Genomic DNA, 17,227 nt, shown 5'->3' on the forward strand with positions numbered 1-17,227 from the left:
TTTCTTTCAGCCTGTAATCTGTCATGTGTGTCAGTGCCGAGCATGTTGAGTGCACTTCCCTATAAGCATGCTGAAAGTCTGTTGTTCATTTTGTTTTGTAAGATAACTTTATATTTTATCAAACACCATTTTTTGAAAAAGTTTGCTAAGCACTTCTACAGTTTGCTAAGTACTTGTACAACGGGCTGATTGGTAAGCTGCTTGAACCATTAAAGGGTGCTCTGCTATTCTTGGGTAGCGGAATGACGTTTGCCTCCCTCCATGTCTGAGGACACACACCGTCTTCTGGGCTAAGCATAACCCAAAAACGAAGGACTAATTAGCCTTCTATGCCTACTATGTTGTTTATTATTTTGTTGTCATGGAGGACTGATTGGGCCTCATTGCTTTGAGTTGAAAAATAAATGATGCTCTTGCTTTGTTTAAGCAGCTGTTTAAGTCTATCAAAAGTTTGCGAGTTTGAGAATATCTGTTTTAATTTTTATAATCAGCATGAATTAGATTGAGCAATAAAAGCCCCTACTCATGATCTTCAATTAAACTCATTTGTTTTGGTTTTGACAGGATGGAGCACAACACCACGGGGGAGTTTAGAAGGGAGGAACTCCCTCAAACTTTTATTCTATAGGCTGGCATCTGCACTATGCTGCTGTTGCAAGAGGGCATTTTATACTGACTGTCCACTGGGGCATGTTCATTACGCCAATTCTGTTGCAAAATGTTTCTTAAACAGAAGCAAACGGAAAGAAACGGGGAGGGGCCTAGCTGAATTTGTCCAATAGGAACTGTTGTCTCGCCTTGATGAAATTGTTGGTGGCCTCTTAAATACAAAACATGGTGGTCCATTAAATAGATAGTGTGTAGGCATGCTCTTTTATAGAGGTAACTGTGCACACTGTGTGCTTATGAGACAGAAACAGAACGTTACTACTACCCCCCCACCTCCAGCTAAACATTCAATGATACATTCAAAACATTGTAAATCAGTCAACTACCAATCGATCGATGAATCAATCAATTTGTCTGACCTTATTTAATTCAATCTAATTTAATCATTCAAACACTATTGGAAAAAATGATATATTTTTCTTACAAAAGTCAGTATTCACATAGAACTCTCTTTCTCACACACACGCACACTCCACTGAGACCCCGACTGGGGTGATGGATGTATGCAGTGAAAAGTGCTTCTTGTGTTGATACTAGCTAGCTAACTAACACAGATATCTATTCACAGAGCACTACACTTTGCTGTACACAGAATGGCTGAAGGGCTCCACTGTCTTGAGACTTGAGTCCTATCTACATCCCAAATGGCACCCTATTTCAAACAGTGCCCAACTTTTTACCAGGGCCCATATTCCTATATAGGGAATATGGTGCTATTTGGGAGACAGCCCTCATAGTTCATAGACTGCATGAAAGAACTTGGAATGTTGCTTGGCAACGTGTAGGAGCTGGTTTTTAGAAGGGGGACTATGTGCCTGGTCTTTCGGTCTTTTGCTAAAGCTTTGTATATACTTAGAGAGAGCATTTTCTGTCGTGAATTGGTGGTCCACTAGGCTAAAATGTTTGGCTTTGAGCAAATGGTATTAAGTGACTTTGTTTGCTAAAATATAACTAATATATCTGAACGCTGAATTAAAGAAATACAATCTTTGCACTTTTATCATCCATAGAACATTGTTAAATATCACTGAAGTTATCATTCTAAAGAATTGGATAGCTCAAATCTCATCACTCAAAGTTGGGGTCAAAAATTTGAGTGTCAGAGTTCACGTATCAGACAGAACATTCCGGATATTTACCTAGCTAGCGATTTGCTTGTGGTGACACCAGGGAAACGCTAGACCTGAGAGGCGATCAGGAGAGGATGGAGTGTGTGCTGCTCAGACAATAACACAGCTGGAGACGAGGGACATGATGAAAAAAAGGAGTGTCCTCACTGTTTCCTGTTTCCTTAGTAAAAAAATAAGGGAGTTTCGATAAACGTTGGTAAACAGATTCCTAGATGCATCCCAAATGGCACCCCAATCCCTATATAGAGCACTACATTCGACCAGAGCCCTATGGACCCTGGTCAAAAGTAGTGCACTAACTAGGAAATAGGGTGCGATTTGGGACGCAGTCCTGGATTCCTCTCTGTGTGTGTCCTATCTGCGGTGTGTATAATGGGTTGTCAGAAAGCAGATGTGCTCCATTCCTGCGGTAACGGACCTGTCCACTTGTTCTGTCAGCTGGGTGCTTATAGGAGAGACATGTTGAGAACACAATGTATCAGAGATCCCCTGCCAATCTTAAAGACTGTTTTTTCAAACTAGTAGTTTCTCTTATTAGAGGCTCCTACCTGAAGAGATGTCCTGCTATGATAGAAGTAAGACAGGATACATTTAGTGCAGTGGAAGTACTGACACATACAGTTCAATGGCTAATTTAACCACATTATTAGAACATAAACAATCAATTTACTGAACATTGCAATCCACTAAATGGTGAAAAAAATACTATTTACAGGACCATACTGGACAAACTGACTCCAATACACTCTTCGAACACCAATACCTTCATGCTGTCTTTGAGTGTGTGTGTGTGTGAACATGTGAGTGTGTTTGTTTGTGTGTGTGCGTTCGTCCTTACACTGTAGTTTGTGTTTCAACCCTGACTCTTGGTGCATGTGTCCCGTTATCCCATGTACAGGCTCTCGCTGGAAGTCCATGAGCAACCAGGAGAAGCAGCCATACTATGAGGAACAGGCCCGTCTCAGTAAGAACCATCTGGAAAAGTACCCCAACTACAAGTACAAGCCCCGGCCCAAGAGGACCTGCATCATCGACGGGAAAAAGCTCCGCATCGGGGAGTACAAGCAGATGATGCGCTCACGGCGGCAGGAGATGAGGCAGTTCTTCAGTGTGGGGTAAGAGAGAGACACTCCATCTCATCTACTGGGATAAACTCTTTAGGCTAACTGGTAGTGTACTTAAAGGGACATTACACTCCAAAATCCAATTGTGTCAAATGTTTTCAAACCTCAAAATGGTCTTCTGTTGACATAAATCCATGTCCCAGGTCATCTGTTGTGTAGATTCAGCTCTCTGCCACAATCTAAAATGGAAAAAGATAAGCACCATGTGATTTCCAAAACAAAGAGATATTGTTCAATCATTTGAATATAGCTGTAAAAACATAACCGATGGAGTGGTATGTGAATTCATCTTGACATTAGACTTATTTTGAAGTCAGAAAACTGTTTGGAGTGTAATTAGCCTTTAAAGCAGCAATCAGCAGTTCAAACTATAACTAAGTGTTCTCCTCGCCCCTGTTTTAGATAAAAAGCTGACGGATGAGCTGGACAAATTTGTAACCATTCTCAAATTCATAGACAGAGCTAGGACTGACCATCCATGATATCAAAAGTATAGTTTTAACCATATTTTGAGGCTGTATAGTGTTTTGTTTACATTTACTTTTTTTTTACAAACGTTGGAGTTAAACAAGCTTATATTCTGGGTTCTGATGGTGTGTGAAAGTTGAACTAAGCTCATGAGGCATTTATAAGTTATATTAGTCAAGAAACATTGGGTACATATAGTTAATTTATAAGTCCAAAAGTAGATGTAGCAACTGCACCTTCCCCTTTAATACTAAGTTTAAAGTGATAATTAAACAGTGACCCTGGGATCAACAATCCCTTTAATATTTTTTCATGGACTGCTCACATTTTCAGATGGTACACTTGAATCAACTGGTCCTAATCATTTTGTTAAGGGAAGTTGTTCGTTGTTTGGCTAATTCCCAATGTACCAAGTACTGACTCTGACCATGTCCCTCAAGCAATAGTGCTGAGCTGTGAGCTGAATTTGTAATCCAAACTACTAGTTTAACGATAATGAGGTCCCTTATCATTATGCTTTTCTCATCCTCTTCTGTCAAACTGTAGGCAATGCTGAGAACAAGGTAGTGTCACAAATTGCACCCTATTCCCTAAATAGTGCACTAGTTTTGACCGGGACCCTGATTAAAAGTGGTGCGTTATATAGGGAAAAGGGTGCCATTTCAGACTCAGACAAAACTAGTGGCTTGGTCTTAATAGGAAACAGGCATGGATGTGTTTTAAGTCATCACGGCGGGCCTCGTTTCAATGGATTTACCAGGGGCACAGCTTTGAATTGGAACGATTTTTAATAGTTGTCATTTATTAAATTAGGACAATGGCGGGCGCTTGCTGCCGGTAGAAATTGGACACAGACATTACACTACCAGGATATAAAACGTAAGCAGATGTTTGAGAGAGAGGGAGAGAGAGACCCAGCTAGCACACAATGTTCTGAGAACCATATTTCTTAGCGCTTGGTGAGAGCGTGGTTGTCCTATGGTTATTTTGCATACAACCTCCCCGCATCTTTCTGGGAATGGTGCATGATAGTTAAGGAACTTGACAAATAAAAACTTTTTTTTTTGGTATTCATTACTTTCACAGAACATTTCTTAACCCTTTCACGCGTGAGTTCCAAATATCTCTAACGGTCGCCCCAGCGTTTGTTTTTTTATGCACGTGATGTTCGAACGTTCTCTCCATTCCAGGATGTGATTGTTACATAAACAACAACACTGAATGGCTCAGAGTGGGAGTGAGAGGTTACCGTGATTGACTGCCTAAACGCGCAATTTGTATCAATAAATCACTATCAGAAAATGTTTTGTGTGGTATTATTGATATATTTACTATTTTATTTACGTTTTTCAATTACCCGTGATAAATCATGCGTTCCGATTTTTGCATAAATTGTAAAGGGTGCATAGTATGTGTGTAAAATAATGTTTTGAAGGTTGTACTGATTATGATGAGCTAAGCTAATTCCAGCTTTGTGTATGGAGCCATGTTTGTTGACATACAATGCATTCTGGGTTTCACTTTGATCGTCTGTCGGACCAAAGATGCTATAACAAAATGAGGTGAGTAAGGGTTCACTCATTTTTTGAGAACTTCAAGAAGTGAATGTGGGATGTGAATGATGGTAGACCACACCCCTTCAACAACTCATCTTGTCTTCTCTTATTATCTTCGGTTTCTGTGAGGTAAAAAAGCATGGCTGCGCGCTGAAACTAATCGTCGGTTTACTTTCGATTTCTAGAAAGTGTTTTACTCAATTATTTTGATCAACGATGAGCTCACCCGTGATGTGATTAATTGTACATAGTAATTGCTATTAGCTAATTCATAGTGTAGTTTATGTCAGCCGATAGTTAGAAAATATGACCGCTTGTGTTGCGTCAATCTTTCCTCAGCGCTAGGACAAATGTAGCCTACATTTTTCCGGTTAGGATGATTGTGTTATGCTATAGATACTTCTGTGAATATCTGAACATTGCATCCAAAAATAAACTGCTCACATTCTGGACATAACTTTGTAAGGACTGTGTTTGTGTAAATAGTTTCTGAAAAAAGTGTGGCCAGCTCAAATGTTGATTGTTGCGTCATTCGAAACTGGCCGTTCTAAATGAGTGTTCTAAATGAGTGTTCTAATCACACGGGGTGTGATCGTACGCTTCAGGGACCACTGTAGAACGATCACACCCCGTGTGATTGTACGTGTGAAAGGGTTAAAAGTTCAAACATGGTTATATTTCATTTACATTTTTGTAATGTTCTAGGAACGTTCTCCAACTGGTTTGACATTGGGAATGTTTTCAAATAGTTCGGAGAAAGTTAAGAAACAATGTTCTTCTGTGGGAATTTCAGTACTTCAGGATAACGTTTCCTTCAGGTTTCCATCTGAAGGCATGTTCTCAAATTGTACCAAAAACGTTAAGAAACAACGTTCTTCTGTGGGAATTTCAGAACTTCAGGATAACGTTTCCTACATGTTTCCATCTAAAGTCATGTTCTCAAATTGTTCTGAGGACGTTAAGAAACAATGTTAATTTTTGTGAATTTCAGTACTTCCACAGAACAGTTCCCATGTGGATCTTTTTAATGTCATATTTTTAAGTTCTCAAATGTTGTGACTTAAGCGATGTTCTCAGAACGTTCAGAGAAGGTATGATTCTCTTTTATGTCAGTTCTTGGCAATATTCTGGGAATGTAAAAAAAGATGGAATTGTACACATTAACATCATAAGTTCTAAATTCCATTCTCAGAACCTGAAGAGAATGTTCTAAGAATACTATTTAAAATATTATTTCTCAGCATCAACAAAACTGTCTCTATCCTCTATCTTGTTAAGTGTGTTCATGTGTGTGGCCCAGTAATTGGCCACACTGATCTGAATGAGTGCTTGTTTCCTTTGAAATGGGTCTTTTTGAATAGACTAAAATGTTAAATAAAGGTAAAACAATTAAAATAAATGAACATTATTTTCAAAAAAAACATGGCATGCTAGGTTCATCCTGGTGGCGCAGTGGACTTATTCAATGGATAGAGAACAGAAGATCATAGGGTTGAATCTCACTGATGCCATGTCCCAATAAAATAAAATGTTTTGGCATGATTAATGCCCAAGGAAATGAATTTCCATGTTTCCTATCCGTGGTTGGAGTTCCAAATAGTTAACCCAAAATAAGCTAGCAGTGTTATTGAAAGTCTTATTGAAACATTAAATGAAAGTTGTAGCCCTTTACACTCGTACCTACAGTGCATTGGGAAAGTATTCAGACCCCTTGACTTTTTCCACATTTTGTTACGTTACAGCTAGGGCTGCAAAATTCAGGGAACTTTTCCAGAAATCCTGGTTGGAGGGTTCCAGATTTCCTACTTATTCCCTCCTGATTCCAGGATCCTCCAACCAGGATTTTGGGAAACCAGGGAATTTATTGAAAGTTCATTTTGCAATCCTAGTTACAGCCTTATTCTAAAATGTATTAAATAGGGGTTTTTTCTTCATCAATCCATACACAATACCCATAATGACAAAGCAAAAACAGGTTTTTTTACATTTTTACACATTTATATAATAAAAAAAACAGAAGTATCACATTTACATAAGTATTCAGACCCTTTACCCAGTACTTTGTTGAAGTACATTTGGCAGCGATTACAGCCTCGAGTCTGCTTGGGTATGACGCTACAAGCTTGGCACACCTGTATTTGGGGAATTTCTCCCATTCTTCTCTGAAGATCCTCTCAAGCTCTGTCAGGTTGGATGGGGAGCGTCACTGCACAGCTATTTTCAGGTCTCTCCAGAGATGTTCGATCAGGTTCAAGTCCGGGCTCTGGCTGGGCCACTCAAGGACATTCAGAGACTTGTCCCAAAGCCACTCCTGCGTTGTCTTGGCTGTGTGCTTAGGCTAGTTGTCCTTTTGGAAAGTGAACCTTCGCCCCAGTCTGAGGTCCTGAGCGCTCTGGAGCAGGTTTGCATCAAATATCTCTCTGTACTTTGCTCCATTCATCTTTCTCTCAATCCTGACTAGTCTCCCAGTCCCTGCCGCTGAAAAACATCCACACAGCATGATGATGCCACCACTATGCTTCACTGTAGGGATGGTGCCAGCTTTCCTCCAGGCATGGCGCTCAATCTTGGTTTTATCAGACCAGAGAATCTTTAGGTGCCTTTTGGCAAACTCCAAGCAGGCTGTCATGTGCGTTTTACTGAGGAGTGGCTTCTGTCTGGCCACTCTACCATAAAGGCCTGATTGGTGGAGTGCTGCAGAGTAATGTCCTTCTGGAAGGTTCTCCCATCTCCACAGAGGAACTCTGGAGTGCTGTCAGAGTGACCATCGGGTTCTTGGTCACCTCCCTGACCAAGGCCTTTCTCCCCTGATTGCTCAGTTTGGCCAGGCGGCCAGCTCTAGGAAGAGTTTTGATGGTTCCAAACTTCTTACATTTAAGAATGATTGAGGCCACTGTGTTCTTGGGGACCTTCGATGCTGCAGACATTTTTTGGTACCCTTCCACCAGATCTGTGCCTCTACACAATCCTGTCTCGGAGCTCTACGGACAATTCCTTCGACCTCATGGCTTGGTTTTTGCTCTGACTTGCACTGTCAACTCTGGGCCCTTATATAGACAGGTGTGTGTGCCTTTCCAAATCATGTCCAATAAATTGAATCTACCACAGGTGGACTCCAATCAAGTTGTAGAAACATCTCAAGGATGCTCAATAGAAACAGGATGCACCTGAGCTCAATTTCGAGTCTCATAGCAAAGGGTCTGAATACTTATAAATAAGGTATTTTTGTAAAACCTGTTTTCACTTTGTCATTATGGGGTATTGTGTGTAGATTGATGAGGGAAAAAAGTAATTTAATACATTTTTGAATAAGTCTGTAAAGTAACAAAATGTGGAAAAAGGGAAGGGGTATGAAAACTTTCCGAATGCACTGTATACGTGGGTTGAAAATGGTAGATTTTGTCATTGATAAATGCCTAAATTGGAACGCAGTGGATGTACAGTAACATGCTATAAATGATGTCAGAGCTCAGGCTCTGCACTTCACATTGCTGTATGGGTTTTGACTGACAGCCGTTCTGAACTTGAGCACCACGCGCGGGAAGAAGTTACCCCCATCCCTCCCGCTAATTGGGCAACTTTTGCAATGTTTTGTTGTCTGATTGAGGGAAATGCTGTAAGTTAAGAGGACTCTATGTCTTTTGAAAGATGAGACATTGAGGGTTAAAATAAATACTAATTTGATGTCATACAAGGAAGCCAAACACCTATGAGTCCAAATGTGCACTTCACATTTCCAAATCATAAAACTCAAGTCATATACAGTGTCAAAGTTAATGATGGTCACTATGTTTAATGTACAGTTAGAAGATGACGTAGTTCTGAACAGAATGAGCCTATGTTTATCTATTGTGAAGACAATTCCCCACGGAACACGCACCTCAAATCAAATTTTATTTGTCACATACACATGGTTAGCAGATGTTAATGCGAGTGTAGCGAAATGCTTGTGCTTCTAGTTCCGACAATGCAGTAATAACCAACGAGTAATTACCTTATACACACAAGTGTAAAGGAATGAATAAGAATATGTACATAAAAAAATATATATATGAATGAGTGATGGTATAGAACGGCATAGGCAAGATGCAGTGGATGGTATAGAGTACAGTATATACATATGAGATGAGTAATGTAGGATATGTAAACATATAAAAGTGGCATTGTTTAAAGTGGCTAGTGATACCTTACATCAAGATGGCAAGATGCAGTAGATGGTATAGAGTACAATATATACATATGAGACGAGTAATGTAGGGTATGTAAACATTATATGAAGTGGCATTGTTTAAAGTGGCTAGTGATACATTTATTACATCAATTTTTCCATTATTAAAGTGGCTGGAGTTGAGTCAGTATGGCAGCAGCCACTCAATGTTAGTGATGGCTGTTTAACAGTCTGATGGCCTTGAGATAGAAGCTGTTTTTCAGTCTCTCGGTCCCAGCTTTGATGCACCTGTACTGACCTCGCCTTCTGGATGATAGCGGGGTGAACAGGCAGTGGCTCGGGTGGTTATTGTCCTTGATGATCTTTTTGTCCTTCCTGTGACATCGGGTGGTGTAGGTGTCCTGGAGGGCAGGTAGTTTGCCCCCGGTGATGCGTTGTGTCTGTATACGTGGGTTGAAAATGGTAGATTTTGTCATTGTTAAGTGCCTAAATGAATGCACCCCTTTCTATGTGCACCAAAATGATGATCTGTTTCTCTGAATTCCCTTGTGAAAGCCTAACACCGCAAGATCGTCTTTTATAACTTAGATGTTGACAATAGAACAAGCTTTCAATTGATGCCCACCTGACCCAGATTGTGATTTAAAATGGTCTGTTTTTGGATTGCGTAAACAACAACAGTAATTGTGTGCTTGCTCTAGTTCCTCAATGGCACAGCTAAGAAGAGCTCAAAAAAGCACATTATAGTTGAAGACTCTTCTTTGTGTCATTAAAGTGTGTTGAAATTACATAGGAACTGTGCACACTTTGGAGAGGTTTGTGGCCACTTGGACAATTTGTTTTGTCTTATGTTGCACCTACTCCACATTTTCCAGGAATTTTCTTATCATGTTACTGAATGTGTCCAGAGTATTTTCAGATGTCGTTATCAACAAATGCAGTGAAAAGTACAGTAAATGTAAAATACACATAAAATCAACTGTGTAATGTTTGGATTCAGTCTTGTATAAGGTGAACTTTGGTCTAATAATTTTCCCATAATCTCCAAACTGTTCCCTTTCAATTGCTACTATGCTCATACATATGCATTTCATATTTCTTCTGTAAGGAACATTTCAATTTAGCGCTATCCACATAGGCCAATTCCCACAAGTGTAAAGGGTTAAGGATACAACAAACAATATATATATATATATATATATATATACACTGCTCAAAAAAATAAAGGGAACACTTAAACAACACAATGTAACTCCAAGTCAATCACACTTCTGTGAAATCAAACTGTCCACTTAGGAAGCAACACTGATTGACAATACATTTCACATGCTGTTGTGCAAATGGAATAGACAACAGGTGGAAATTATAGGCAATTAGCAAGACACCCCCAATAAAGGAGTGGTTCTACAGATGGTGACCACAGACAACTTCTCAGTTCCTATGCTTCCTGGCTGATGTTTTGGTCACTTTTGAATGCTGACGGTGCTTTCACTTTAGTGGTAGCATGAGACGGAGTCTACAACCCACACAAGTGGCTCAGGTAGTGCAGCTCATCCTGGATGGCACATCAATGCGAGCTGTGGTAAGAAGGTTTGCTGTGTCTGTCAGCGTAGTGTCCAGAGCATGGAGGCGCTACCAGGAGACAGGCCAGTACATCAGGAGACGTGGAGGAGGCCGTAGGAGGGCAACAACCCAGCAGCAGGACCGCTACCTCCGCCTTTGTGCAAGGAGGAGCAGGAGAAGCACTGCCAGAGCCCTGCAAAAGACCTCCAGCAGGCCACAAATGTGCATGTGTCTGCTCAAATGGTCAGAAACAGACTCCATGAGGGTGGTATGAGGGCCCGACGTCCACAGGTGGGGGTTGTGCTTACAGCCCAACACCGTGCAGGACGTTTGGCATTTGCCAGAGAACACCAAGATTGGCAAATTCGCCACTGGTGCCCTGTGCTCTTCACAGATGAAAGCAGGTTCACACTGAGCACATGTGAGAGAGTCTGGAGACGCCGTGGAGAATGTTCTGCTGCCTGCAACATCCTCCAGCATGACCGGTTTGGCAGTGGGTCAGTCATGGTGTGGGGTGGCATTTCTTTGGGGGGCCGCACAGCCCTCCATGTGCTCGCCAGAGGTAGCCTGACTGCCATTAGGTACCGAGATGAGATCCTCAGACCCCTTGTGAGACCATATGCTGGTGCGGTTGGCCCTGGGTTCCTCCTAATGCAAGAAAATGCTAGACCTCATGTGGCTGGAGTGTGTCAGCAGTTCCTGCAAGAGGAAGGCATTGATGCTATGGAATGGCCCGCCCGTTCCCCAGACCTGAATCCAATTGAGCACATCTGGGACATCATGTCTCGCTCCATCCACAGGCTGTCCAGGAGTTGGCGGATGCTTTAGTCCAGGTCTGGGAGGAGATCCCTCAGGAGACCATCCGCCACCTCATCAGGAGCATGCCCAGGCGTTGTAGGGAGGTCATACGGGCACGTGGAGGCCACACACACTACTGAGCCTCATTTTGACTTGTTTTAAGGACATTACATCAAAGTTGGATCAGCCTGTAGTGTGGTTTTCCACTTTAATTTTGATTGTGACTCCAAATCCAGACCTCCATGGGTTGATAAATTGGATTTCCATTGATTATTTTTGTGTGATTTTGTTGTCAGCACATTCAACTATGTAAAGAAAAAAGTATTTAATAAGATTATTTATTTCATTCAGATCTAGGATGTGTTGTTTAAGTGTTCTCTTTATTTTTTTGAGCAGATATATATATATATATATATATATATATATATATATATACACAGTATGTATGTTTTCATAACTTACAATTTCCGTTCTCAGAGCGTTAATAAAACCTCACATGAAAACTTCTAAGGAACCAGAGTAAAATGTTCTCAGAACCTCGCTGCATCCTGAAAATAAACATTCCCAGAACAGGCAAAATGTTCACTTCTGTTCTCAGAACGTTTAAAAACTTTCAATTTTACCGGTCAGAAAACGTATGGCTTCGTTCCCATAACCAATGTGAAACGAAAAACATACATTCCCAAATCTTCCAAGGAGCCAAATGTGCTAACTGGGGAGAGTGGCGGTATAGGTAGATGTCACAGGCTTAACTCTGTCATTTACTGTGTGTGGTCAAGCGAAAGCAAAGCCTGATTTGCTGTAGCGGCTGGAGTTTCACTCATGACTAAATCAAATAACTTGGCTATAAGTTGAGGTATAACCAATTTCGACCAAGCTCGCCGTATAATGAAAACCGGGTAGTTTTTAAGTAGTTAAGACTGTTCTCTGCTGTAATTGTTTTCTAGAAGGGGGAGGAGGAACTGTTAGGTGAGGAAACTGACAGCAATTTTCTTGGTTTATGTGCTTCATTTGAGGAGCCAGAGGGCTTGCTTGAGTGATATGCGTTTACCTTCATTCCATCCATTTCTGGAAAGGTTATTTAGCTGACGTTGACAGGATTACTGTGTGCTGGCAGAAGCTCTGTGTTAAGGCTTGTCCAAAAGAAGAGAGTGAGCTACTGTTCAACTTGTTTTAAATAGCTGAAGAATTAATGCACCGTTCAAAATCAGTCTGGCAAAGAATGAATCTGTTTTTCTAATACACCCTCTCTGTCTCTCTCTTTTTCTCATTCTCTCACTACCTCTACCGCTCACTCTCTCTTATTTTCTCTCCGTCTCTCTCTCCGCTCACTCTCCTCCTATCTCCCCTTCCCTCTTTCTTTCACTCAATCTCTTTCTCTATCTCTGTCGCTCTCTATCTCCCCCTCACTCTTTTTCTTTCTCTCTCTCTTTCCTTCCTTATCCCTCCCTCTTTCTCTTTCTTTCTTTCTTTCTTTCTTTCTTTCTTTCTTTCTTTCTTTCTTTCTTTCTTTCTTTCTTTCTTTCTTTCTTTCTTTCTTTCTTTCTTTCTTTCTTTCTTTCTTTCTTCTCTACCTCAGGCCACAGCCTCAGATCCCCATCAGCAACAGCGCTGGCGGCCTCTACCCGGGCACCATCACCATGGCGACAGCCACGCCTTCACCGCACCTGACATCGGACTGCTCCAGCGCGTCGGCCAGCCCCGAGCCCGCAATCCCCGTCATCCAGAGCACGTTCGGCGTGGTCAAGCCCGAGCCGGTTGCCATGGTGACCGGTGACCACCCGGTCAACGGGGAGGACGAGATAGACATGTACGAAGACTTTGAGGACAAATCGGACTACAGCAGCGACCACGAGACACGGGAGCCTGTCAGTGCCAACTGAACCTGCTCAGAAGAACTTCTGAACTTTTAGAAAAAAAATTAAGCAGGACAATATGACAGAGACTGAGTTTTGCTCAGAACAACTTTTCAACAGTACAAGGGGGGCGGAACAATTTGTCCGGGATTTGATGCACCACGGACTGAGCATGCTCAGATTGACTCTGGACAGTACGTGACATACACTGAGAATTCTCTGATTGCCTCTGGACAGGATGTGACATACACTGAGCGTTCTCTGATTGACTCTGGACAGGACGTGACATACACTGAGCATTCTCTGATTGACTCTGGACAGGATGTGACACACTGAGAATTCTCTGATTGACTCTGGACAGGATGTGACATACACTGAGCATGCTATAATTAACTCTGGACCGGATGTGACATACACTGAGCATTCTCTGATTGACTCTGGACAGGACGTGACATACACTGAGCATTCTCTGATTGACTCTGGACAGGACGTGACATACACTGAGCATTCTCTGATTGACTCTGGGCAGGACGTGACATACACTGAGCATTCTCTGATTGACTCTGGGCAGGACGTGACATACACTGAGCATTCTCTGATTGACTCTGGACAGGACGTGACATACACTGAGCATTCTCTGATTGACTCTGGACAGGACGTGACATACACTGAGCATTCTCTGATTGACTCTGGACAGGTCGTGACATACACTGAGCATTCGAAGATCTCACAGACCGTCCATGTTTCTCAAACTACAATTTTGGACAAGAACACTTTTTCTGAACAATCCCGTACCAAGTGATTGGGCTGAGACAACCTCCAGACACTGAACAAGACAATCCAACACAGTCAAGAGCTAGTAAGAGTCAGGGCGATGAGAAGAGAATGTTCGAACAAAGAGATAACTGACACATTTCTGCGTGTGGTTTTTTAAAGGAGAGTCCATGGACTTGACTGAGACATCAGAAATTGGTCTTCAACAGCTTAAATGTTATTTTAAGTGTGATTTAAGTTTTTATGATATGTTTCCTTTGATTGTGGGTTTCTGGATTTCCATGGAAATTGTCCTGACAGGTTACTTACTGCCTGTAAAACCTTGCACTGTCAGGACTTTAACATTTGAAAGTGAATATAAATCCTTAGCTCTCGTCTATTATTTCTTATGAGTACAGTACATCTACACCTTTCTCGACAAATGCTTACAATATGTTACATTACTGTTTATGATGGGGTTTATATCCTTGCTCAGGTATGCTGTGCCAGCTTGTGAATGTGTTTTTGATTTCATACGAGTGAGTGGTAGAAATGTTCAGACTGACAATGAAACAGAGGAGAAAATACCTATTATTATAATTATTATTTTCTGAGATATTGTACAATTTTCTTCAAATGTGCCAAACCTACATTCACATCATTCAGAAATATTCTAGTCTTAATGCTGATGCTGCAAAAAGTCTTATACAATCAGTTTTTATTGCTGAGGTGTCCCTATTAGGAGAAAGCTGCCGCTTTAGCTGACATCTGCATTGCGGATGTTTTGATGGTGTCGGAGGTGGAACTGCGTTAGCGCTGTCAAATCCACAAGAAGGTCTTGGCATTATACCTAAAGCAGACATTGCCATTGGCTGCACGGAGTCACATTAAGAGAAATCCCATGCAGCTTTGTTTACAAGTTCGAACACTGGAATGTGAGATGTAATTAACACCTCAATTAGGCTGATAGAAATCCACATTTTTTCACTGAATGATTTTCAATTTGAGGGCCATTATTTCTACAGTATATAGCCTGCACTTTCTCGTTCTGAACTTCTAACACGAGTGGGATGGGTGTGGCTTCGTGACAATGATCAAGAGCAGCTGCTCACTGATTTGACAGCTCCAACGCAGTTACACCTCCGACACCGCCAAAACATCAGCTATGTGGGAGTCGGCTATCGCCGGTTAACACTTAACCTGATTTGAATCTAGCCTAAGTTTGTATTGGCTGCTTAGAGAAAACCAAACAACAATGGGTTACAGTTTCTCCTGGCCCATAGAATACTTTCAGGGTGAGGAATCATCTAATATCAAGTTGTAAAATCCTGAACTTCCCCTTTAATTCATCCATAATGCATAGGGGCCAAAAACGATCAAATTCGTTATTTTGGTAAACTGTTACAGTACACTGACATTCAGCTGGAGTGGCTTTTAGGTTTGAAATCTCTTTTGTTTGAGTATAGAGGTTGTGAATAAAACGTGTTATATAGACTCTGCAAATGTTGATAAAGACACAGGACATCATAATAGGCACAATAAGTCTTAACGTTGAACTCTTCTAGTTCTATTTGTCATACAGTAAAATGCAGAGGAGCGGTCCCGACAGTCATCTATATGGTAGGGCCACCATATATTTAGGGTTTTTTAAATGTAGGTTTTATTTACTCTATTGTACCTAGATACAGAAGATCAGATTTGTTTCTGTGAATTGAACAGTTTACAATTATGTAGCCAGAGATGGTTTTCAAAATACAAACCAATGTTTTGTTTTTGTAAAATTGGTACATTGGCAAAAAAAACATGAGTCAATATTAGCTTTAGCATTTCAAAAATGTAGTGCAAGAATATTTTGAAACAGATATTTCAGGTAAATGAAAATATACCCATAAGTCCTATTTTCATATGCCCATCTCTACTTTGAAAATATGTATACTTTTACAACCTCTATTTTAGCCGGGTTTAGGTTACTCTGTTTTCTGGTTGATTTGTATGTGATTTGTATCTCTTTACGACCATGTCGAATGATATTTTGCAGGTTGGTAGAAAATAACATTTTTGTTACGACTGAAGTTTGATTTTGCTTGCATTACAGAAAAAGGAGAGCTGTACTGTTCACCTCATGCAAAGACATTGTTTCAAGTTTTGTAAGCATCACAGGCACTGGATATGAGTGGTATTTTTCAGTACTGTCTAATGTGAAGTTGTCCTTAGAAAACAACAATGACAAAATTCTGACAAACAAAACATCACCTGTTTGGACGCCAGATTTGAGTACATTTCCAGTTTAGTAACATTTGTATTATTTATGCAGAAATAGTTGATTTAGCTTCAGTGCTGCCTGAAGTGCTCTGACCTTTGACACAAATTCAAAGGTCACTCAGACCACCGGTCAGTTTCAACCAACCTACAGAAGCAGACGTAATTCTTCCTGGCCCCACACATTTTGTGTTAAGTATTGTATTTGAAATTCAATTGTGCATTTTAACATTTCATTGTATTTATTAGCCGGTGTTGGCTCTAAAAGTGTCAGTACAACTTGGTGAGAAAGACAATCAGAAAAAAATAAAGACTGAGATTTCCTTACAAATTCAGAATCTAATCATTGACTTGTATTAGGTGTTTATCAGTGGACAGAAGACAGCATGTACTTTTTGCTGTAAGTTATTGTTTTTACTTGTTTATTAGTGATTATAACACTTAAGCAGTATCTTCAACAAGAGACTAGTACCAAGCTGATCTAACCAAGTGCACACACACACACACACACACACACACACACACACACACACACACACACACACACACACACACACACACACACACACACACACACACACACACACACACACACACACACACACACACACACACACAGTAGGAAGGTAGTTGCAGCAACTGAGTCCATGCATACATTTTAATAAGAATGAACATGCCATATAAAGGATATTCACTTTTCAATATGGTGTGATGAGAAAGAAAAGAGTGCAGTGTTTATAAATTGAGATCAGAGGAAATGTTTGACATTTGTTGATTAAAAGGTGGTTTCTCAGAAATAGTATTGACTCAAACACAAGCTATTATTATCAATGGTTAAATTGGGGTTTTCATGGAGGAACTGCTTTCAAAACTGGTTGTTTTT

At 40.8% G+C, this 17,227-nt stretch overlaps 1 protein-coding gene across 6 annotated transcripts in view; it reads left to right on the top strand.

The window, feature by feature from the left end:
- Positions 1 to 16,675, top strand: part of LOC106584620 (transcription factor SOX-6) — a 185,791-nt gene extending 169,116 nt beyond the window's left edge. For all 6 annotated transcript variants that reach the window (XM_045706436.1, XM_045706434.1, XM_014170103.2 and 3 more), the window contains 2 exons: positions 2,698 to 2,914; positions 13,056 to 16,675. In XM_045706436.1, coding sequence (XP_045562392.1) covers positions 2,698 to 2,914; positions 13,056 to 13,359 — 521 coding nt within the window. In that variant the 3' untranslated portion in view covers positions 13,360 to 16,675. The remainder of the gene's footprint in view (positions 1 to 2,697; positions 2,915 to 13,055) is intronic.
- Positions 16,676 to 17,227: the final 552 nt, after the last annotated feature.

Source organism: Salmo salar, chromosome ssa23 (assembly GCF_905237065.1).
Source record: "Salmo salar chromosome ssa23, Ssal_v3.1, whole genome shotgun sequence".
Classification (NCBI taxonomy): domain Eukaryota; kingdom Metazoa; phylum Chordata; class Actinopteri; order Salmoniformes; family Salmonidae; genus Salmo; species Salmo salar.